This window comes from Sus scrofa, chromosome 6 (assembly GCF_054392235.1).
Source record: "Sus scrofa isolate SSC_HxYL_T2T_F1_AM1 chromosome 6, Sscrofa_HxYL_maternal_Yorkshire_Landrace_v2.0, whole genome shotgun sequence".
Lineage (NCBI taxonomy): Eukaryota > Metazoa > Chordata > Mammalia > Artiodactyla > Suidae > Sus > Sus scrofa.
The window spans coordinates 51,290,570-51,313,922 of record NC_139388.1 but is presented as its reverse complement, the minus strand read 5'-3'; the positions used below and the strand labels follow the sequence as shown (position 1 = coordinate 51,313,922).

The 23,353-nt window shown below is 56.5% G+C and overlaps 4 protein-coding genes across 11 annotated transcripts in view; 1 reads left to right on the top strand and 3 right to left on the bottom strand.

The window, feature by feature from the left end:
- Positions 1–23,353, bottom strand: part of NFKBIB (NFKB inhibitor beta) — a 1,076,695-nt gene that overhangs the window by 399,877 nt on the left and 653,465 nt on the right. The gene's annotated exons all lie outside the window — the stretch shown is intronic.
- On the bottom strand, positions 32–10,155 carry SPRED3 (sprouty related EVH1 domain containing 3). Of its 7 annotated transcripts, none has more exons than XM_005664588.4 (6): positions 9,700–9,797; positions 7,940–8,120; positions 6,623–6,791; positions 6,431–6,504; positions 4,306–4,449; positions 32–3,550 (listed from the first exon to the last, which is right to left on the bottom strand). In XM_005664588.4, exons 2-6 carry the CDS (start codon positions 8,114–8,116, stop codon positions 2,885–2,887), a joined length of 1,230 nt encoding a protein of 409 aa, XP_005664645.1. In that variant the 5' UTR covers positions 8,117–8,120; positions 9,700–9,797; the 3' UTR covers positions 32–2,884. The 7 variants fall into 7 exon arrangements, with proteins under 7 accessions (XP_005664645.1, XP_005664644.1, XP_020950001.1 ...); XM_005664587.4 differs by having other exon boundaries at positions 9,704–9,797; XM_021094342.2 differs by having other exon boundaries at positions 8,033–8,120; positions 9,704–9,797.
- GGN (gametogenetin) lies at positions 10,487–14,503 on the top strand. The gene is made up of 3 exons (XM_005664585.4): positions 10,487–10,746; positions 11,510–13,432; positions 14,321–14,503. The coding sequence occupies exons 2-3, from the start codon at positions 11,529–11,531 to the stop codon at positions 14,436–14,438; spliced, it is 2,022 nt and encodes a 673-aa protein (XP_005664642.3). The 5' UTR covers positions 10,487–10,746; positions 11,510–11,528; the 3' UTR covers positions 14,439–14,503.
- On the bottom strand, positions 15,016–22,114 carry PSMD8 (proteasome 26S subunit, non-ATPase 8). 2 transcript variants are annotated; one of them, XM_005664584.4, is made up of 7 exons: positions 21,702–22,114; positions 20,573–20,645; positions 20,352–20,454; positions 18,879–19,044; positions 17,806–17,906; positions 16,490–16,601; positions 15,016–15,563 (listed from the first exon to the last, which is right to left on the bottom strand). In XM_005664584.4, the coding sequence occupies exons 1-7, from the start codon at positions 22,062–22,064 to the stop codon at positions 15,426–15,428; spliced, it is 1,056 nt and encodes a 351-aa protein (XP_005664641.1). In that variant the 5' UTR covers positions 22,065–22,114; the 3' UTR covers positions 15,016–15,425. The 2 variants fall into 2 exon arrangements, with proteins under 2 accessions (XP_005664641.1, XP_084816950.1); XM_084960824.1 differs by having other exon boundaries at positions 21,785–21,923.

Genomic DNA, 23,353 nt, shown 5'->3' with positions numbered 1-23,353 from the left:
TGCGTCCATGCGAATAAAGAACACAGGCTGAGACTTTGTCACAGACATTTCTTGGAGCCGATATCTCATGCCCCCTCCTCCAATGACAAGGCTGGGTCTTTGGCCCCCATCCTCCCCCACTACTTCAGCCTGCACTGATGATAACAATATTGAGGTCACAGACTGGCTTAGACTCAAGATCAGGAAGATTAATGTCGGGGTGCCTCCCCCAAGTCTGAGGGCCAAGCATCCAATCTGAGGGGCAAGCAGCCGGGAAACTGGGCCTGGGGGCTCCAGGGTCTGAGGTCTTCCTGGCTCCCAGGGTCAGCCCTCCATGCACCCCTGATTTAGGGGTGATGAAGAGTAATCATGGATCAGAGGTGGGTATTAGCAGGGAGAGGGACTGGGAGACCTGGGAGAGGCGGTGCTGGGAGGTGGGAGCCAGGGGACCATCCCCCAGCCCCCACTGCTTCCTCCGCAGATCCCACAGCACCTTACAGCACTCTGGTCCCCCATCCCACCCCTCCCCAAAACGAGGTAGGTTAAGAATGGAGCTTCCCCCCCCCCGCCCACCACGGAAGGGAGGAGACCGAGGCACAGAGAGGGGGATGGGGACCCAGGCGGCCCCAGCCCCCAGTCCCTCCGCCCTCAGCTCTGGTGGGTCTGACAGTGATGAGAGCTGGGCAGAGTGGGGATGGGAGGGACACCCCCTTTCCTCTCACCCATCCCGGCTCTGGTTGAGAGAGCTGAATCTCACAGGTTCCGGATGTAATAAATAGTTAATAATTTAAAGGAAGTGACAGAAGGATCCATCCCTCTGGCCCCCTTGACCTATCCCTTGAACCCCCACAAGGCCATCCAAGTCTAGGTAATGAAGAAAGGCAAGTGTGCATTTCCAGATGCTTGGGGCCAGATGCAGGGCCCAAGCCTGTACAACATTGAGATGGTGTTGCCCCGAGACCATGATCCCCACCCCACCACCACGCAGGCCATCAGATCTGGGGTACAACAGAAGTCCCATGCCACTCGGGGGAAAAAGACCGTGGAACCCCCCTTCCCCAGAAGAGGTGTCTCAGAGGGCCAGCAAACAGGCTTTCAAACTTTCCAAAGCAACCCCCAACTCTGAGAAAGTGTTAACAGGGGGGCAGAACACAAAAGGCTTGGACTAGGGCTGGAACGTAAGACTGGGCTTGGGAGAGAGTCTGCAAGGCTGTGGAGTGTGTGTGTGTGTGTGTGTGTGTGTGTGTGTGTGTGTGTACGCATTTATGCCAGCAGAGCCATAGCTAGGTGCTTTTGTGCAACTCAGAAAAATGCACACCTTCCTCTGAGGGCACAGCATGGCCAGCCCCACTCATCACCTGGTCTGTGTGCCTTTGCTTAGTGAACAGCCTGCACAATCATCTGTGGCAAAGCTGGGTCCTAGACCTGGGAGCAAGAGAGCTCTCGGGTGGTCCTAGAATCCAGGAACATTAGCACAAACTGGTTTGTCTCTCCCTTGGGGTAATGGGTAGCTCTGTGGGATGTTGGGAGCTTGGGCTGCTGCCCTTGGGACTCGAATTCCAGAGTCTGCGATCTTAGGGTCTCAGAAACCAAGGGCAACAGGTCTCAGGGGGTGCACAAGCTGGGTCTGGAGCATATCGAGCTAGAGAGGTTAGCATCCAAAGAAATCTGGGACCTGAAGTTGCTAGGTCCCTGGGCACCTCAGAGCAGACTGTCTCTGGTATGGGGGACCAAGGTCTTGGGTCAGGGGCTATCCCAATATTGTGTAGGCTTGAGTCCTGAATTTGGAAGGGTCAAGGGCACCTTGGGGTCTTGGATCCAGTGCTCCTAAAGCACCTTGGGGTCACTTGGGACAAGGAGTCAGAGGTCTCAGTTGCCATGAACGTCCCATCTTCTGGGAGCTGGGCTCCCAGCCTTTAGGAGATTGGGGACCTGTAGGTAGAAAGAAGTGAAAGATTCCAGGACATTCCAGGGCTTGAAATCCAAGTCCAGGGAGAATTGGAAGAGGGTTCTCTGAAGGGTTAGGACCAATGTCTTGGGCCTTGAGGGGTTGGTGGCCTTCAGTCCTACCTCTGGGGTTAGTAGACACCTCAGAGTCCCACATATGAAATCAAAAGCTCCCGGCGAAACAGGCCTGGAATGGGCAGGTCTACAGGTCTTTGATCCCTGGCCCCCAGAGCACCCTGGAGGCTGGCTTGTGCATCTTGGGTGGTGTGCGTGTGGGGTGGGGGGCTCTGAGATGGGTCTCCCGAGTTATTTGGGTCAGAGAGCATCCATTTGAGCACATCCAAGGACTCAGGGTATCTTAAAAGGGTTTGGTGTCTGAGAAGTCCTAGGGCTACAAGAATATCTCAGATTCGGATGCCTCAGGTTTTAGGTGAGCATTCAGGAACCATGAGGGATGATTCTGGGTCCTATGATCTCAAAATCTGGGAGTAATTGTCTACAGGCAAGGTCAGGTACTGGCAACTCCTAATTCTGGGGCTGTAATCTGAGGGTTCATGGTGCCAGGCATGACTGGGTGTAGGTTGGTAATTTGAACAGGAAGTCACGATTCAGGATCCTGTGGCTCCCAGGGATCGGTATGCTCCCCTACTTGCCTGAGGTGAAAAGTCTGGGGAACCCTCTTCAGTCTAGGTCGAGGTTGAGGGTGAGGGTGGAGGACGGGGATGCCAGAACTCAGGATGCCTGGGCCCTCTTGGACAGACATCCCAATGAAGCTGGATCTGGGGTCTCTCAGTCCTAGATTCGGGGTCCAGGTTCCAGGTCTGGGGTCTCTCAATCCAAACTCAAGCTCCAAGTTCCGGGTGTGCCTAGGTTTGGGTGTGGGGGCCGAACGGAGTTCGGGGTCCTGGACCCCCAATTTTGGGTCCTCGGTCCGGCTACTGGACCCACCAGGCCGTCCTCACCGCGCCGCCTCCTCGTGGCGACCCCCGCAGCCGGCGCAGCCGCATCTCGCCGCGACCCAGTGGCACGCGCGCAGGGGCGCGTAGCAGCAGAGGCAGGGCACGGCGAGGGAGAGCGCGGCCAGCGCGGCCCAGCGCGCGGCGGGGCGCGGGTGGCCCGGCTCGCAGGCGCACGGGTCCGAGAAGTCGCCCTCGGCATCCGACAGGCAGTGGTAGAGCAAGCTCTCGGCGCACCACAGGCAGCTGAGACGGCGCACCAGCAGGCGACCTGGGTCCGGGGCCTCCGCGCAGCGGCCGCCACGCCCGTCCGCGCGACGGCGGAAGAGCGCGCGGCAGTGCACGCAGCGCGCCGCCTCCTCCGCCTCGGGGGAGGCCTTGGCCGGCGCAGAGGCCGGGCCGGGGCCAGGGGGTGGGCGAGCCGGGGGCGCTGGGGCCGCAGCCTCGGTGAGAGGGGCAGGTAGGACTGCGGGGGACCCCAGCGCTGCGCCCCTCAATGCGCCGGTTTTGGCGAAGCGCACGACACAGGTAGACAGGGCGAGAGGCGCGGGCGGCCCCGCGCGCCGGTAATCCTCGTATCCACGGCCGCCCCAGCCCGGGCCCCCTACCCCGGCCAGGGGCTCTGGAGGCTCCGGAATCCCTGTGAACGGTAGGAGCGGAGGGTAGCTCTGCGGAAGAAAGGAACAGGAGGAGAACAGGTCAGTGGGGTCTGCAATCCCCTACATCCCACTACAGTTTATCCTGGCCTTAGAAGACCCGAGACTCCTAAGACCCAGCCACAGGCTTCATTCATCCTAGGATCCTGTCCTGGGATCCTGACTGCCTGGGTCTGGCACTCAGACTTCTAAGCACCCAGCCCACTCTTCTTCCAGGGGGAGAGAGGACATCTAGGTACAGACAGAATAATCCAGGCCCCAAGCCGACACCTTAAAGACCCAGTGATCCAGGCTCAGTCCTGCCCTCTCTCAGGAACCGGAATCCCAGTACCCAACCCCCTCTACTCTCAGATTCAGGAGTCCTGGACTCCAGCCAGCTCCTGCCGGATGCAGGAGTCTGGTCCCGGGGTCCCTTTTATCCCCTTGGATACTGAGCGCCACCCCTCGTGAATTAAGCAGTGTAAAGAACTCCTTCCATAAGCATCAGCACCCCCCTAATTCATTGTCCAAGTCGTCCTCCAAACCCCTGTGAAATTCAGAACTCCAACCTCCAAGAGCGCAGGAGATGGGGGAAGCCCTCACCCAACCTTCCGAGGAACCCAGGCCTAAGCTCCCCCCCGCCGTGAGGTCAGGTCAGGCAGCCCTTAGGATCTGTGTGTGGTTTCTGGCCCGATAGTGGCCCCAGCTCCCGCCCACTTCAGGACCCCGGCGCCCAGCCCCACTTGCCCCAGGAGCCCCAGACTTCCGCTGGGGGTGGGAGGTCGCACCTGAGCGGAGGAGCGGCGGCGCTGGGGCGGTGTGGCCGACCCGAAGCCAGAAGCTGATTCCACAGTGACGATGGGGGCCGCCGCGGCGGAGGGAGGCGTCTCCTGGCGGCTGTGACTGGAGGAGGAGTCGCTGTCCACGTGGGACTGGGGGAGATTGGCGGCCTCAGAGCCGGGACCCCTGGCACAGCCGATGCCCTTACATAGACCCCCTCCCATTGCGAGCGAGGGCTCTGGGGCCAGACAGGCCTGGGCTCAAGCCCCAGCTCTGCCACTGACTGGTTGTGTGACCTCCGGCAAGTGAGCTCATCTCTCTGAGCCTCAGTTTCCTCCGCTGTAAAATGGGGATCATAAGTGTCTATTCATAAGGCTGTGGTTAGGACCCACTGTAAAGGGCATAATACATGCCTGAGGTACAGGACGAGCTGCAAATAGTTATTATGATTTGACACTCCCCCCCTCCCCGCCTGCTCAGCTCACCAACCTACAGAACATCAAATCATTCTCCCTTCTCAGAAACCCTCTGCCTCGGCCATCAGCTACCTTCCTGCCTCCTTCCCACCGCCACATCTTTATTGGGGCAGTGCCACCCACCTGGAATGCATTCTTTCCATCCAAACCAAGCTCAGTCCTTCACAAGATGAAACATCATTTCTCAGACCCTCAGTTTCCTTTCTGTAACTTGGGAATCATTCCTAACTCATCCGATTACCATCTTCAATAAGCATTCATTGAGCACCCACGACATGCCAGGCTCACATAGGCCACGGGGAGGATCTGAGATGGAGCATGGAGAGCCCAGCATCTTTCCTGAGTAAGTGCTCAGTAAGTGCCCTGTGATTTTGTAGCCCCACCCGCATCCCCCGTTACCCTAGGAATCTCCCTTTTCTGCCCAGGGTACCAGTTTTGTTTCTGCAAGTGTTCTCAAGAAACTCCCACTGTCCCCAACAAGTGCCAAATCGAATCTGACATTATATACATTTATTCCTTTCATCATTTTATTCAACATATATTTACCGAACACTTACTGTCTACCAGGCAGTATTTTAAGCACTGAAGATGCATCAAGAAAGCAACAAAAGATCCTTGCCCTCCTGGAGCTGACATTCTAGCGTGGGAGATGGACAGTAAAGTAATAGATAAGAAAATTGTCTATTGGGAAAGGAAAGAAGAAAAATATCATAGAAGATGGGGAAAAAGAATAGGATGAGGAGCACTGGGAGATTGCCATTGTAAACAAGTTATGGGGGGGGGGGGCTCACTCCTGGATATGCATGTAAATCCCTGAAGGAAATAAAGGAAGGAACTATGTGGTATTTGGGGAAGAGTGTTCCAAGACAGAGGTCCAGCCAGTGCAAAGGCCCTGGGGCAGGAACATGCCTGCCCTCTTGAAGTCACAGTGAGGAGGCCAGTGTGGCTGGAGCCAAGTGAGCAGGAGGAAGTGTACTTGGGGACCAGATGGTGTGGGATCCTAAGTGCCACAGCGAGGACTTTGTCCTTTACCGTGAGTGAGATGGGGCCCCGCTTGGGTTCTAAATGGGGGAATGACCATGGGCTGTCTGAGATGTCAGGAGGGTCTCTCTGGCTGTGTGTGGGAAAGGAAATGGGGCGGGGGGCAGTTGATGAGCAGCTGGTGACATAGGCCAGTTGGGAGGTGAGGTCAGGCAGTAAACCACTTTCTGATCATTTTGAAAGTGGAGCCAATACTTGCTGACAGATGAGACACATAAGAGAGGAGAGGAGTCAAGGATGACCTCAAGGCTCGTACCCTGAGTAGCTAGAAGGATGGATTTCCCATGAATCTGTTCATCTGTTTAATGTTTTTTCTAGTATACCTTAAAATGTTTTTCCTGCCTCTCCACACTAGAATAGAAGCTCCATGAGGAAAAGGACTTTGTTTTGTTCAACTTATCAAAGGTGTTCAATAAATACCCTTGAATGAATGTGTAAATCTTGAGAGAAGAGAAAAACTAGAATAAATGGGATTGAATGGGACACTAATAGTTTGGGCTCAAATTCGTGTCCCCAGCATGTGGCATAGTGCTGGATACACAGTAGGTGCTCAAGAATGTTTGTAGAATAGAAATGAACCCCTGCCTCCCAGCAGAGCTGTACCCTGGAGACTCACCGTCAGAGGGCAGGGGGTCTCTGCAGTGTCCTGGGAAGGGGAGGAAGAGGAGGAGGAGGAGGGGGTGAGTGAGCCTGGGGCAGGGAGAGAGGCAGAGTGTTAGTTTCCTGGGCCCAGCTTCTCCCATCTCCTACCCTTCCACCCCTCACTCCCCCACCGCTGTCCCCAGAGCCCACCACCTGCTCCACTCACCTCGACCCAGTGCAGCCAGCGCAGCCAGTAGGCTTTTCTGGAACTCATCGGCCTCTGCAGGACTCTGAAACGTCAGCCCAAACTTGCAGTCACCCAGGCTCCAGTGGTGGAAGATGGGGTTCACCTTGTTGTAAACCAAGCCTGGCCTCAAGGTACACTCCAAGGTGGTCTGAGGGGGGCAGGAGGGGGCCAGGTCAGACACCCCATTCCAGCCATGTCTGTGACTTTCCTGGGCTCTATGGCAGAGCATCCCACAAACCTAATTTCTCAATCCTAGGAGTACCCTGTAGCCCCGATCAACACCCCAACACCACCCCCAAATTGTACTGAGAACACCTCTGATACCCCAGTATTTTCCCCAATCCCCTTGATCCCTACATTTGCCTAACACCTCCCTCTGATATCTCAAGAGGAATCCCAAATTTTACTGAATGCCTCAAAAAATTAGTCAGCCTCCTTCTGAGATCCAATATCCCCCATTTGACTCAATTGGACCCCCCAAACTTTACTGAACATCTCAAAATATTATTATTTATCCCCTTCTGATGCCCCAAGAATCTCCCCCAAACACTACCCCTCAAATTCGTCTCCAGCTCCCACAGCTTTCCCCTCTGATGCTACTCAACACCTCGGATGGTCCCTCATTTTCTGGCCCAACACAACTGCATTCTTTTACACCCTTTCAAATCCCCCTACACGCTTCCTTCCACCCTCTGCTCTGAAAGGCAACCCTTACCCCAAGCCTTCTCAATCCAGTTCTTTCTACTACCTCCCTGGCTGAAACGTCAACATCTCTTTCCACTTCATGCCAGACAGTCCAGAATATTCCTGCTGAACCCACAATAGGATTGTAAACCCTCTCTGACACTTCCAGATGGGCCCCCACCAAATGCCTCCATATATTTAGGGCAGTCAGGGGCCCGTGGTGTAAATGCCTCCTGGTGAGGATCTCTGAGCAAGATGGAGCCACGGGGAGGGTTCTGAGCAGAGGAGGGATGTGATCTGAGTCAGGTGTTAGCACAGCCCCTGTGGAACAGACCGAAGGTGGGGGAGGGAGCAGGAGCAGGGCAAGGAGACCAGGGGGGAGGCTGCTGTGACAGTCGAGCAGGCAGTGGCAGTGGACAGGACCTGCTTCATAGCCCCAGTAGTCCGGAAACTCTCAACTCGTATCCAGAGGACAGACATTCACTTCCAACTCCATCCCACACCCCGGTTTGATCCGGGCTGGGAGATGACCGGACCACACCTCTGCATTCCCAGCCCCGTTCCCCTACTTCCCCACACCCCACACCACCCCCACGCCCCAGGGTGGCTCACTTTCTGGTCCCGGAGGCGCTCCCCGTGGATGACGTAGTGCCCCTGGCGGGCCCCCCCCTCGGGCCTGGCCCCTCGGACCCGACATACGCTCACCTGGCTGAGGCCCCCGCCCCCCACAGGCAGCCAGCCCCCACTGGAGTCATCTCGGGCCATCACCACGGCTCGGACCCGAACCATGTACCTGGAGGAGTTTGGGGGGGACAGAGACAACACCGTCAGTGAGCCCCAATCCTGTTCTCCTATTCAGTGTCCCCCCCATCCTTCACCTCCCCTCTTCAGCTCCCTCAGCTGGATCTACTGCACCCTCAGCCAGCCTGTACCTCACCTTCCATACCCACCTCCACCCCATGCCACCTTCTCCCCGTCCCCATCACGTCTCTTCTGCCCATCTTCTTCCCCATGCCCACCTTCCTCCAGCACTGCTTCTTTCTTCCTCTTGCCATCTCCTTCCTCCCATGCCTACCTTTTCCTCCATAGCTACCTTTTTTCTCCCTACCCACCTTTTCTCCCTCTCCCCATCTTGCCCGTCCTCACCCCCCATAGCTTTGCTCTTCCACTTCCCTTCCTCCTCCTGCTCATCCCCTATCAACCCTCTCTCCTTCTCCTCCCTCTGCACGTACCCACAGCCCCACCCATCGTCCCCCTCACAGCTGGGTGCCTGCGCATATGTATTTTCTTAGAGCCCATCAACTCAGCCCCAGTCCCCCCTACACTGCCTCCGCACCCTGCCGCCCAGGCCACTGGCTGGGTGAGAAACCCAGGCTCTCTTCCCCCCACCCCTTCCCGGATTTATGAATGAGACCGGATGCAAAGCTCATTGAGTCACCCGGCAACGGGAGATGGGCAGAGAGCAGGGAGAGAACCAGAAATGGCCAGAGACAGGCCGAAAGGGAGATGGAGGCAGAAGAAGCCAGGAACGGGCGACCGAGACACATCCAGAGAGCATTTCATTCACAAAATCAAGGTTGCTCCCTCAGGCCCCTGCCGAGGAAAGGCAAGGGGGAGAGATTGCGGGCGGGCAGGCGGGCGGGGAGGGGGGAATTGATCCCTCCTCTTCCCTCTCCCGGCCCCAGCATCCTTCAGAACCATCTTACCCCGCCCCCCAGCCCCCCCTCCCCCCTGTTCAGGGACCATAGCCCTCCGCCCAGCAATCAGGATCAGCCTCCAACCCCTCACTACCACCTAGCGCAGGGACCTTGGTGCCCCATCCTCAAGCACCCAAGCCACGAGCTCTAGCCCCTTCCCCCACCAGCAGGCTGTCGGGTTTCCCCAGCCTTTCGGGAGGGGAAGGGGCCGCCGCAGCGCCCCCAGCCCCCTTTTCTCAATGGGATGGGATTTTGTGAATGAGCAGTCACGTGACGCTGCTTCCTTTGTCCGCCCGCCTCCCCCGACAACAGGTGAAGCAGAGAAAGAGGGCAGGGGTCCCCCCCCAGGGCCTACTGGGATGGGATGCCGGGATTTCTGGGTGCCCTACGCTCCCTATGATCTGTTTCCTGGGGGGAGTGGTCCCCAGATTTCCTCAATGGTGGGGGTCCAGTACGGAAATTATGAATGGGGTGTCCTCGTAGGAAGTCCAGGCCCCCCCAAATGGAGACTGGTACCCCAAATGGCTGCCGCGCAGTTTAGGAGCCCCCACCCCCTTGTCCTTCCAGCCAGGGTCTGGGGGCGTCCCGGTGGACAGGAGGCGCTGCGCGGTCCCGGCTGCCCCCTCACCGTGACAGGCCGTCTGTCAGCCCCCGCCCCCTCGCCCCCCTCGGCACCTGCCTGGAAGGCTCCGGCCGGGCTCCGAGCGGTGGCGACGTGGCCTCCTCCTCCTCCTCCTCTTCGCTCCAGCTCCCTCGCTGGCTCCGGCGGCGCTAGAGACGGGCACCGGGAGCCGGGGCGAGGGGGGAGGGAGGGGAAACCTGGTAGATGGGGGGGGAGGGGGCGGCTTGGGGGGAGGGGTAAGCGCGAGGCAGGCGCACTTGCCCGCTGGGTCCTAGAGCCCGGCCCTGGCTCCAGCGAACAGCCCCCCAGCCCCCATTTTCTTAGGATCCAGAAAGGATCCCCTCCTTTCCCACCCATCTGTGCCATTGGTCCCTGAGGATGTAGGGAGGGAGTCTAGGACAGAGCTTGCTCTGGATGTTCTAAAGAGGCAAGGTCTATGTTTTGGGTTCTAAATGGGAGTGGCGGGGTGCCTGGCGGGGTTCGAAAAGGGGTGGGGCGAGAAGGGAGCATCGCTAGGGGGCGGGGTCGGAGGGCCTGGAAAAGGAGAGTGAAGACGCGGGAGGCGCGGACAAGCGCGTGCGTCATAGAAGGGGCGGATCCACAGAGGAAGGGCCTTCTGGGCGAGCCAGAGGAAAGAGGGTCTTGGGAGGAGAGGTTGTCCTTGTAGGACGGAGCTTACAAGTAAACTGTCTTTAGGGGCCGGACGACGGAGAGTTCCAAAAGGGAGGAGCTACGCAGCTGTGTTCATAATGGGCGGAGCTTCAGGAGAGAAACTAACGGAGAGGGCGGGGCATTATGAAGGGGCGGGGCTTAAAAGAACGTTCTACAGGGGTGGGGCCTAGGACTGCAAGGCCTGGGGGCGGGGAAGAAGACACTGGAGTATTTCAAAGGGAGATCCAGGTTCCTAAGGGGCAGTGCTCAAGCTGGCACACGGGGCGGGGGTGGCTCGAGCCTATGGGCGGGGCCTAGGTCTCGGGGTCCGCTCTTGCTGCCTCGCCCGCTTGCCCCGTTCTTTTCGGTTACTTTCTGCTGCGGCCGTTCCCCTCCCTCCCCTGGGCCCAGGGGGCCGCGGTCCGAACTTCGGTCGGCTGGTGGAGTCGGTGAGTGGGATCCTCTGAGAGGAGGAGCGAGGGCGGAGCTTGGGGGAAGGGGTGGAGCCTGAGTATGAGGTCTGCCGCTAGACCTGGAGCAGGAAAAGAAATTTAGCAGTGAAGCCTGGGAAGAGGGCGGGAACCAAATAATCAATTGAGAGGGAGTTGAGGGTTAGAGGTGAGGACTGAGGGGTTAGCACGACAAAAATATCTGGATTTGTTAAGCGGAGGCGGGGCCAGACCTGGGGAGGGTTGGGGGGTCTGGTTGAGAAGGCCCGATTCCCTGACAATCGGGGGCGGGACCAGAGGGAGGAGGCGGGGCCTGGGCCAAAGAAACCTTGTTGAGAGTTCAGGGAGAGAAGCTGGTACTCCTTGGTCTTACAAGCTACAGAGTACAATCACCACGCGTGTTGTGGCCTGAGTAACTGGCAAGGAAGGCGGGCAAGGCCTATGTCTTGGAGTCTAGAGACCTCGGATGTGGTCAAAGCGAAGGGATGTGATCTGAGGGTCCAGATAGGAAGACAGGTACTGAACCTTAGTACACTAAGAGAATGGGGACTCTGTACCTGAACAGCAGCTGTATGGGTCCACCGGGAAGAAGATGTGAACGTCAAGAGCAGAGAAATAGGAATGCGGCTAGAGACTAGTTCCCGAGTGGATATCGGAGGACAAGGGCAGGGCGGGTGAGGATAGATAGGACCAAGTACAACTCTGCCTCGTGGGTTTCCCCCAGCCCTGATAGATTGACTGGCTGACGTTTTTCTGACCACAGTCCCTGACCTCCGTCAGAAATGGGGAACGTGCAGTCGGAGCCGTCTGCTGGCGGGGGCTCCCGAAAAGAGCAGGCCTCCGGCCGGTCCTCCGACTCCCGCCGGACATCCTTGATGGAGCCCGAGGTGACCCCCTCTTCCCCAGCCATGCGCCTGGCTCGAGGGCTGGGTGTCTGGTTCCCTGGCAGCTCTCCGCCCCCAGGACTCCTGGTACCCCCGGAGCCCCAGGCCTCACCCTCACCCCTGCCCCTGACCTTAGAACTGCCCTCGCCAGTGACGCCTCCTTCAGAGGAGGCGGCTGCGGCCACGGTCTCTACGCCACCCCCGCCCCCCGTGGGGACCCTGCTGCCCGCGCCGTCTAAGTGGCGAAAACCCACGGGCACTTCGGTGCCCCGAATCCGCGGTCTGCTGGAGGCGAGCCATCGCGGCCAGGGCGACCCTCCGAGCCTCCGCCCGCTGCCGCCGCCGCCCCGGCAACTAACCGAAGAGGATTCCAACCCTGTCCCGAGGGCCCTATCCCCGATTCCACCGCCCTCAGAGCTGCGGAAGCCACCACTACCGCCACCTTCCGACCGGCAGCCCCTGGATCGTAAAATCACTCCTGCTCTGGCCACACCCGCCGCAACCCCTACAGAAAGCCAAGCCAGGCGCGGTAGCGAGGTCCAGACGGCCTGCGGTGCCCGCAGAGGGGCACCTCCCCAAGCAGGCGAGGGAGAAATGGCCCGGCCGGCGGCCTCCGAGCCTGGCCTGAACTTGCTGTGTAAAGTCACCTTCAAGTCAGGGCCCCCTCTACCCCCTGCGGCAGCCTCGAGTTCCTTAGCAGCCAAAGCCTCTCTTGGGGGCGGCGGAGGAGGTGCAGGACTCTTCTCCGCTACCTCGGGAGGCATCTCCTACGCTGAGGTCCTGAAGCAGGGGCCCGCTCCTGGGACCGCTCGCTCTCCGGGAGAGGTCCCTCGAGGGACTCAGGAAGCAGAGGGCGGTGATGGAGATAGCGAGGGGTGTTCTGGACCCCCCTCGGCGCCTGTGTCCCATGTCCGGACACTTCCACCGCCACCCTACACCACCTTCCCAGGCTCAAAACCCAAATTTGACTGGGTGAGCCCTCCTGATGGTCCTGAACGCCACTTTCGCTTCAACGGAGCTGGCGGAGGCGTCGGGGCGCCCCGACGGCGCGCAGCCACGCTCTCGGGGCCCTGGGGCTCCCCGCCGCCTCCGCCAGGGCAGATGCATCCAGCTCCAGGGCCCCGGAGGCCCGCACCGGCCTTGCTGGCGCCGCCTATGTTCATCTTCCCGGCGCCTGCCAATGGCGAGCCTGTGTGCCCTGGGCCTCCGGACCCGCAGGAGGTGCTGCCGCCGCCGTTGCCGCCGCCCACGCCACCACCCACGCCGCCTCCCGCACCTCCTCCCACAACGCAGCCGCCCATGCCTCAGCCAACGCCGCTGCCCGCCGCGCTCCCGCCGACCGCAGGCCCGGGCCACTTGGAGTCAGCAGTGGCTCCCGCCCCACCTCCCGCTCTGCCCCTCGCCTTGGCTACCGAACAGGCCCAGGCCCAGGCCCCGGCCCCGACCCCGGCCTCGGCCCAGGCCCCAGCCCCGGCTCCAGCTCCCATCACAGCCGAGCCGTCGCCGCCCGTGCCGGCGCCCGCCAAGGCCCGCACCCGCCGGAACAAGGGTCCCCGCGCAGCCAGGGCTGCGCCCCGTGAGGATGGCCCGCCTGGAGATGGTCTTCGAGAACGTACTGCAGCTACTGTGACTGACAGCGGTGGTGGAGGGGGTGGTAGCAGCAGGGCTCCTCCGGCGGGGACGGCTCCCTCGGGCGCGGCGCGCCACTGGCCTCCCTTCCAGGTGCTTAACTCTTGTCCCTGCAAGTGTTACTGCCGCCATCAGCCACGCCATCGCCGCCTGCCACGCAACGTGTCTGCCTGGTGAGGGGAGGTCGGGGAGTTGGGAGGGGAGGGCATGCCTTCCAAGGCCTGAACCCCACTTTTCTCCATTCAACCAACCCTTTGGCATCCAGACCCCAGCTGATCCTAGACCAGCCCATTAGTTGCATCTCAAACCTGAGCTCCAATCCTTCAAAACCAAGAGAAGCCTTGATACTGACCCCTGACAGGGGCGAGAACACCTTGGCCTGGCCCCTTAGTATCCAGACCTCCAAGCTGACCCTTGGCCCTCTTGTTACTCTCTGGTGCCACCAGGGAGGGAAACTGGTCCCAGCTGGCCTGATCCTATTCACTGCCTTGACCCTGTCCCTAAGGACATCAAGGACCATGTCCCAAACTCTTCAGGGATTGGAGGGGAGATGATAGTTTTCTGGAACCGAAAGAATAGAAATGCAGGCCTCTGAAGGACTCCTGACTCCTCCAGCCTTTGGCAACCTCTCCGGACTCTGGGACCCAAGGCTTTGACCACCAGAGGGCACTGGTGTCCCAGTCCTTGAGCTGCTGAGGTTACTTGGGAATCTTCCCACCCAGACAGAGACTCTGCATCCTCCAGTTACCTCCCCCTCACCACTGAATCTCAGGATTCTGTCATCAGGGTCTGTCTTGACCCTGGCTTCTGAGGACCCTGAATCACCAGGAGACCCTCTGCCCTGGAACCTCTTGGGCTTAGCTGAGGCCTAGATGTGGGTTAGGGGAGCTACTATCACCAACCTTCAGCCCCCTTTCCTCCTAAGTTTAAATGGATACATCCCTGCCCTAAAGTGCCTTTGGGATATTCAGACATGATCCCTTACACAGATAAAGCAGAGCCTTGGAGGGATAAGGGCTTGGGCACATAGCCAGGCCCTGATGCTTCTACCCTCCCCCTAGGCTGAGCACACCCATCAACCACCTGAGTGAGCCACCCTGGGTTGCCACCATCAAGCTGGCCGGCTCCCTCGTGGCCGGGCTGGAGCACTACGACTTGCAGGCCACCCATTCCAACTGAGCTCAATTCGCTCAATGCCCTATGCCTTCTCCTCCTTGACAATAAAATAACCATCCAGATGTCTAGATGCCTGTCCGTCACTGGCTAGGGATTGAAGGGGTGCAGTGGGGCAGAGATCTCCATGAAAAGACACTCTGGAAAGAGTAAGGAGGCTGGACCTAGACTAGCAATAAAGGAGGTTCCATTCATCCAGCCTGTGGACTGATGGGCCCAGGGGTGAGACGTCCTCATTCCCCTTAATACCAACAGCTCCTCTTCCAAGGTGATCTGGGGCCAAGTGCAGGGGTCTGGTGCAAATCACTTTGGAAAGCAGAAATGATCATCCCTGTAAAAGCCGGGAAAACCGACTCCAGAAGACCTTCTTGAGAACCCCACATCCCACAAATGGCTCAGCCAGATTTGGACTCTTGTCTTAAATACCTTCTCGAGAAGGTCAACGCAGGAAACACAGACTGGGAGGTATAGGAGGTCACAAGTCACGGCACTGGCTTAGAGGGTGGGAACCATGGCAGGTCCCTGCCTTTTGCTCCACAGAGGTCTCAAACTGGTAGCCCACAGACGGGTTCCATTTCACGTGTCATTTTTAAAAACTGGTTTAATTCATTGCAAACATTTTAAAAAACTGCCACGCCCATCCCCTTCGCTGAAACACTCTGGGGCCTTGACCTGGCCTTTCTGTGTCCACAGCTGGCTGCAACAGTCCCTCTACCTGGGGCCTGTGCTCTTCCCCAGGCCACACTGCCACTGGGCATCTCTGAGACCTTAGGCAATGGCCTCTGGACAGAGGCTGACCCAGGGTTATCTCGGACTTCCTAGGGCCCCCAAACTTTCAAGTTCTTCAGAGATAAGAACCCATGTCCCCACCATTCCACTCGGGGAGACAAGGGCCTAAGAGAGAAAATGTCAATCCACCTTTATTGGAGGAAACCCTGCCCTGCAACTGCTTTAAATAACGCGAGCCCTGCCCCACCCCGGTGCCTGGCGGGCTCAGACAATCATCTCCAGCTGCCGGGCGTACTCGATGACCTGTTTGGCCAGCTCCGTAGAAGGGATGGTGGTATCTTCTGGCTTCTGCTGCTGGCTGGCAAAGCTGTAGTAGTTGTTGAGGCCCAGGACCCACCCTCGCTGCAGGAAGAGAGAGATGAGAGATGGGTGGGGCCATCACACAGGCTCCCTCCCCCACCCCACCAGGGCCAGGTGGGCCCCGGCTCGCTTTCCTCACCAGCCCTACCCTCACCTGCACAACCAAGTGGCAAGTAACTTCACCTCCCTGTGCCTCCTTTTCTCCACCTTTGAGATGGGGACCCTCACCACACACCTCTCTGGGTCTGCTGTGAGGATTCAGTGAATCAAAAGTGGCAAGGATAGGGTCTGGCCCAGAGTAAATGACCCCTAAATATGAGCCGTCACCATTGGTCAGACTCCACTTCACCTTTTCTAGCCTGACCTTGACCCTCCTCAATCAGCAGCACTACTGCACCCCGTGTACCAGCATCTCCGGGGGCACTGCTCCTGCACAAGCACCCCAGACCAAATGAAACCAAGTCTTGTGAGCAAAAGCTGCGACCTCCACAAAATTCTGATAAGCCTCTACCTCGACCTGGCACCAGGGGCTGTGCTAAAGCTCGTCCCACGTACCCCTTTCTGTAGACAGGGGAGCTGAAGCTCACAGAAGTTGGACAACTTGCCTGAGGTCACACAACTGAATTTAAACCCTGGCAATCTTGCTCCAGTGTCCCTCCAGACAACCCGCCCGGCTGGCTTGTTTGTTTTGTCTTTTTAGGGCCACACCCTCGAATACGGAAATTCTCAGGCTAGGGGTTGAATCAGAGCTACAGCTGCCAGTCTACGCCACAGCCACAGTCAAGCCACATCTGCAACCTACACCACAGCTCATGGCAACACTGGATCCTTAACCCACTGAGCGAGACCAGGGATCAAACCCGCATCCTCATGGATACTAGTCGGGTTCATTACCGCTGAGCCACAATGGGGACTCCCCACCCTGCTGTTAATGAATCCCATGGTCCCTTGCCCTCCACCCCAGCCACCTTCTTGGCGTAGTCCGTCATCTTTTTGGGTGTGTTGAAGAAGAGGATCCGAGTGGCCTCGGTGAAGAGGATTTTTTCATAGGCCTTCTCGATGCAGCCAGCAATCTCGTCCCTGGGGAAGAGGAGGTTCTCATTACTGAGCAAGGCAACCCTGCAGGCCTCGCCCTCTAGCACTGATGGCTGGCATGTGTCACCTGCCCTGTTACCTGCTCAAGGCTCAGGGGAGTAGCCTGACTGGAGCTGCCAAGGTAGGCCCACAGCAGGCTCCACACTCAGCTTTCTGGGGCTCCTGGGCCCACACTCTCAACCCCATGCCCAGCCGTGAGGGTTTCAGGCTGTCTGAAGCCTGGCCTGGGATTCACCTGAGGGGCTCTCCTCACACAACATCCTCCCCACATGAGCCGATCCCAAGGGATTCCTTGCACCCCTGTTAAGAGGTCAATACCAAAGCAGAAAAACAGCAAGACCTCAGTCACTGAAATGGGAGAAGGGGTTAGTTCTGGGGAAGAACTAGTGACAGGGTGAAGAGTGTGTCTGTTTCTGAAGTATTTTCTCTCTTAGGCCAAGGGGCAGGTATGTGGGCACTCGATATGCTACCCCCTGTTCATTTTGGAGTGAAACATTTCATAAGCTGCCCCTACTTCTTTGGGCCTGGCTTTGCCATTTGAGGAAATCCACCTCTATCGGGCACTGGGCCTGAGTGAACGAACTCTGGCACCACCTGGACACCCTTTTGCTCCACCAGGGACGTGTAAACGTTATGCCCATCTGCCCATGTGCTGTCACTTGTGGACAGAGCAACCCTTGAGGGGCTAGTGGTTTATGGTGCTCCACTCTAAAGCTGGGGAAACTGAGGTTCCAGCTTAGGAGACCTGAGTGAAGCTCCATGTGCCGTGGAGCACTTTATTTTTCTCTTTGGCTGAGCCGGAGGCATGAGGAAATTCCCAGGCCAGGTTAAACCCACACCACAGCAGTACCCAGAGCCAGGGCAGTGACAACACCGGATCCTTAATCTGCTGAGCCACCAGGGAATTCCTCGTGGAGCACTTCTTTGAGAGGCAGCAGGGTCTCAGTCGCTGAGCGTTGTCTGGATGCCAGACCCATGCTCAGGGTCTGATGTACACAGGTACACACATACACAGCCCAGAGTAAGGTGAGGGCTGTTCATCTCATGACCAGTTCCAGTGCAGAGAGAAGGAGCACAGATGTGGCCAGCCTCCCAGATCACCGCTGGCCAGAATGGATGCAAACTCAGAGCTATGTGACTCGAGTCCAAGCTCTTTCTAAACTCCATAGGGACCTGGCCCTCCACTCACCTGATAGTGTCAAGCAGGATGTCAATGAAGAAGGTATAGCTCTCAGCAGGGATGTTGCCTTTGGCCAGGAACACCTTGTTGTAGCTGCCCTCCATCAGGTACTGTAGAGGACAGGGGTGTGGAAAAAGGGAGGGTAAGGCAGAGGTGGCACAGGGCCCACCCACTGAGGCCTCACCATACTCCCAGGGCCTCCCTAACCTACACTCTCGGCCATACAGTCACCCATTCCCCAGGTAGACTGGGTCCTCCTCTTCCAGGAAGCCTTCCCCGGTTTACATACACACTCCCTCTCCCGCTCTCTCTCTCCATGCCTGCCTGGGGCTAGTATCTAATTATCTCGTCTATTTCCTGATCACAGAAGAAGGCAGAGCTGCGGCCACCCAAAGCTCATTCCCGCACCTTTGCTCAAGCTGTGCTGCCCCTGCCCTCCCTCCCATCCTCTCCCTGCAGCAAAATCCTCCCACAAGACCTCAGCTCTGAGAGCTACTTCTTAACCACAGGTACCAAAGTTCTTCCTTGACCTGCTCACCTTGTTCCAGAACTGTCCTCTTTGTTATCCTCAAACACACGAGGCATGTTTCTGCCTCGGGACCCTTGGACAGGCTGCTCTCTCTACCTGGATCATTCTTCACCCAGGTGACCACGTGGTCGGCTTCTTCATCCCTTTCAAGTCTTTCTCAAATTTCACTTTTTCACTTCCCTGACCACCCTTATAAAAAATTCACTCCCGCCTCCGACTCTCCACCCGCCTTCCTGCTTTATTTTTCTCTACAGCATTTTGGCATCTAAGAGACCACACAGGGTATTTTTGTTGTTTATTATCTGCTTTCTTATCTGAATGTCACTCTCACAAGATGAGAGGCTTTACCTGTTTTGTTCACTGTACAGTCTGAAAACCAACCACAGTGCCTGGTACACGACTGGGACTCGATATGTGTTGGACAAATGAGCAAATGAGTCCACAGGTTGAAAGATGGGTGAACCCTGCCTACTCCTCCAGAAAGCACTCCCAAATGCCTGTCCCTGTCCCACTCCCTTTAGCCAGGCCCTCCCCTCCCCCTCCTCAGCCTCACTTGCTCCAGAGACACCGGATGCTTGATGTACACATTGGTCTGGATGTCCTTGGCAGGCAGCCGCTCCAGCTCTGTGTGGAACTCAGCCACCCGGTTCTGGGACAGCAGGAAGAGGAGGTTGAGCCCCAAGAGCTGGTGCATATAGGCTGACTCCGGGAGCTGCTCCCTGTGGACCAGAGTGGGGAACTAAGGTAAGCAGGACTTAGGTACTGACCAAGCCTCCTGCTCCAGGGGGCCTGACAACTGCCCCATGCTCTCCTTTGGGGTTTTTTTGGGGTTTTTTTTTGTCTTTTTAGAGCCGCACCTACAGCATATGGAAGTTCCCAGGCTAGGGGTTGAATCAGGGCTGCAGCTGCTGGCCTACACCACAGCCACAGCAGTGCCAGATTCGAGCCGCATCTGTGACCTATGCCGCAGCTTGTAGCACTACTGGATCCTTAACCCACTGAGCAAGGCCAGGGATCGAACCCACATCCTCATGGATACTAGTTGGGTTCTTAATTCCCCATGTTCTGTTAGGTCCTGGGTTTTCAGATGAACCATGAAGAAGTCACAGTCATATGAGGCCCATAAGTGACCTCACTCCAGTAAAGTGACTCAGCCTCAGTTTCTTCAACTATAAAAAATGGTTATCACCATAGCACCCATCTCCTTGAAGTAGGTTAAATGAATGAGAATTAAGTGAATTAAGTGACTTAACTCAGGTAAAGTGATTAGAACAGTATCTGGCCCAAATAAATACAAGACCATGTAATCAGAAAGTAGCAAAATTAGTTCAAACTCAGGTTTGCCTGACTTCTGATATCAAACTCTTAATCTTAACCCACACAGGCACCATTCAGTTAAGAAGCCATTCCGTTTCATCTTCAACACACAGCCAGTGAGTCCCTGCTTTGAGCCCGGCTCCATGTTAGGCAGTGCAGGGACACAGCCGTGACTGAGACCTGCTGCCTCTAGAAGGTTCACAGTCCAGTGAGCAACAGGGCCAGGATGGGGGAAGCGCAGACAGAGGGGTCAGGGCTGATAAAGCATTGGAAGCCAAAGCAAAGACCTTGCTCTGAAGCCGGAGGGCTACGGAGCGCCATGACACGTTCTAAGCAGGTGATCAACGTGGTCAAATTTTAGTGTCATGAAGATCCTAGGGGCATCATGGAGGGACTAATCTGAGGAGCAAGGCTGGGGTCAAGGCAGATAAAAGGTGGTAGGAGGCACAGCGGCGAGTGGAAATCAAGAGTAGGAATGTGAAGGGGAGACAGACTGGCGGTCAACAGAGACGGGATGCTACAACACCAGACTCAGGCCCTCCAGGCCAACCCCTGTCCCTGAGGCTTCTGGGGACAGAGCTGGGCAAAGAGGGGATTCCCAGGTGAAGGAAGATGTCCCAAGTGGCCAGAGCAGCAGGAGTAAAAAAGCTTCCATGTAAGCCCCACCCCCCAACACACAAACCAAATTAGGGGCACGGTCCATTCTCACTTGTAATCGAAGTAGTAACATTTGAGCTGGGCCATGTACCGCTCGAAGGAGGGGATGTCCTTGCGTAAGATACTCCACTGGGCCCCGATCTCCAGTATGTCACCTGCAGGCGACAGAGAAAGCTCTCAGGAGATGACTGTGGCCCTGCCCCTGACCACCACTGCCGCCATTCCTGCCACAACCCCAGCCCATAACCCCCCACCAACCCCAGTGACACTCACGGGCCAGAATGAGCTGCTGTTTGGTCAGTTTGGTCCCTGTGGTTGGCAGGAAGTTGAGCTCCAACAGAACCAGCTGATGGGGAGGGCAGTGGAAGGAAGGAAAAAAGACGGGCCTTCAAGTACAGGTTATTTACCTTTCTCTAAGCCTTGGTTTTCCCACCTAGAAAATGGAGCTAATCATCATCCCTGACTCATGACGCTGTTACGCGTATTAAAGGAGTCAGTCCCCGTAAAGCACTCAGATCAGGGCCTGGACACATGATGAGCATTCATTTAGAATGACCTCATATTACAAGTATTAACAGGCCCACTGGGAAAACAGGGGACCCACTCCATGCCTGACCCAGTGCAATCAAGGGGGTGGGGGTGAGGGGCACTAGCACCTTCAGTTCTTTGGCAATCCTTTTCCACACTTTGTTGGGATGGGCCCAGCTACTCCCCTCCACCTACACCAAGAAGGTGGGGGGGGGGGCTAACCTCTCCCCATTGTCCAGCCCACACATCATCCCTTATCAAAGACACCCCCTCAGCAACTTGGTCCAGGCCACTGTATTTGTCCTCACTCCCACACTTGGCCTGAAGCACCTCCAGCACCATTCTGGTCCTTTACGAAAAGAATATTTTTCCTAGGTTCAATCCTGCCCTCTCAACTTGGCTGGGCCCCTCCCCCTCAGATGCATGCCTAAGCCTCGGATCTGAGACCCTCATGTGGCCTGGTTTTAACCACGCACCCCATCATCTCAGCTTTCTTCTTCCATCACCGCGTCCACTGTTCATTCCCCACTTGGCGTCGTCCAGAACCCTCCCTCAGAAAAAAACTCCGACACCCCCATCCTGCCACTCCAGCCAGCTAGGCCTCTAAGCACCAAAATTTGAACCTCTCACTCGTCTATGCTCGAACCACTCTCTCCGTCACCGCCGCCCCCTGCCCCCCACCGTGGGGCTGCATTTGGTCCATTCCAGGTCCCTCTCACTTCTTCATCCCTCCAAGCCCGAACTTTCGCTGTTCCGAATTCTTCACCCCATTGGATCGCCCAGCCCGCCTTGGTGCCGCCAGCAATGTGGCCCACTCCTGAGCCCAGAATTAGGTTCGGTCTGGGCCCCCCGAAGCGCCCCCGGTAACCCCTACCTTGAGACGGCCCAGTTCTTCACCGCATTTGCTAAGATTGGGGCTTTTACGGTTCCACTCGCCCTTGAGTTGTTCGTACATACCGGCTGCGGCCTGCAGGACTGCGCCCGAGGCCGCTGCAGGCCCCGAGCTCGAGCCGCCAGCCACCCCGTTCACCGTCGCGGCCGCCATCTTCCGTGATGCGGCAAACCGCCGAGCCGATTTACGGCAGCGACGCCTACTGCCGCTTGCCCGGCGGAAGTGGGCTCGGTAGGTGGAGCCCAAAGCCGGGGGCGGGGCTGCGACTGTGGGCCTCCGCACTCCGCGCTTGGTGCTCAGTCGCTTTCGGGGAGGTGCCCTCGAAGGCCGGCCTTTCACGAACATGTCGGTCGGGGCTCCGCCTCTGCTGTCACTCAAGATGGTGACCGGAAGTCTGCAAACTGTAAAGGGCAGCGCTTACAACGCCTCCCCTCCTCCCGGAGCCAATATGGCCGCCCTGGCTTCAGCTTGGTCTTTCCGGACGCTGCGTTCTTGTCTAGGTGGTGGAGCTGTTTGGAGAGCGATGTTATTCTTCCTGTATTATAGACCGGGTTTGAGAGGCTTCATAAACTTCCAAGAGACTAACAGCTGAGATTTGACTCTGGGTCTTTCTCTCTAATCTCTCAGTGCACCTTCCCAAACTCAAAGAAATGCAGGGAAGCTTTATAAAAATCATCCAGGCTTCATGCTGTATAGAGCAGGGAACTATATCTAATCGCTTGTAATAGAACATGATAGAATATGAGAAAATAATAAAAAAAAAGAAAAGAAAAAGATAATATGAGAAAAAGAATGTATATATAATTGGGTCACTTTTCTGTACAGCAGAAATGGACAGAACATTGTAAATGAACTATAATAAATTTTTAAAAATCATCCAATATTAACGGCTTTATATGCCACATTTTGGGGAGGATTCCCAATTTTTTTTTTATCCCTACCTGTTATTCCTCCATATATACCACACCTGCCTACTTAACGTCTCTCCTTTTTCTGAGTTCTCTTGTCTCTGTCATTTAGAAAGTCAGCTCCATGACAGCAGGGATGTTTATTGGGTTTTTTTTTTTTTACTGTTGTATTCCTGGCTTGTGGTAGACAATGAATATTTGTTGAATGAGTGGATGAATGGATATGTAAATAAGTTGTCTTTAACAGTTTTTAAAGAAAAACTGCATCATACTATACATACCTTCCAAAATGCAACATGCCTTTTTTTTTTTTTTTTTTTAAAGGAATACACTAAAGAGATCTCTGGAGATCAATGGACATATTTTTGACACTTTATAAAAAAACAGCTTCAGAATTCCCTTACGGCTCAGCAGGTTAAGGATTCCTTGTTGACACTGCTATGGCTTGGGTTGCTGCTATGGCATGGGTTCAATCCCTGGCCCCGGAACTTCCACCACATCCTGGTGGCTCAAACAAACAAAAATAATCCAAACATCAATATGGGAACCATTAAATCAATTGCATATTCACACTGTGGAATATCGTGCAGATGTTTTGTTTTGTTTGCTTTGTTTTGGACCCGGCCACTACAGTGACAGGATCTGATCCTTAACCTGCTGACTTGACCACAGAACTCCTTCAAGTCTTTGCCTTTTTTTTTTTTTCTTTTCCATTTTTTTCCTTTG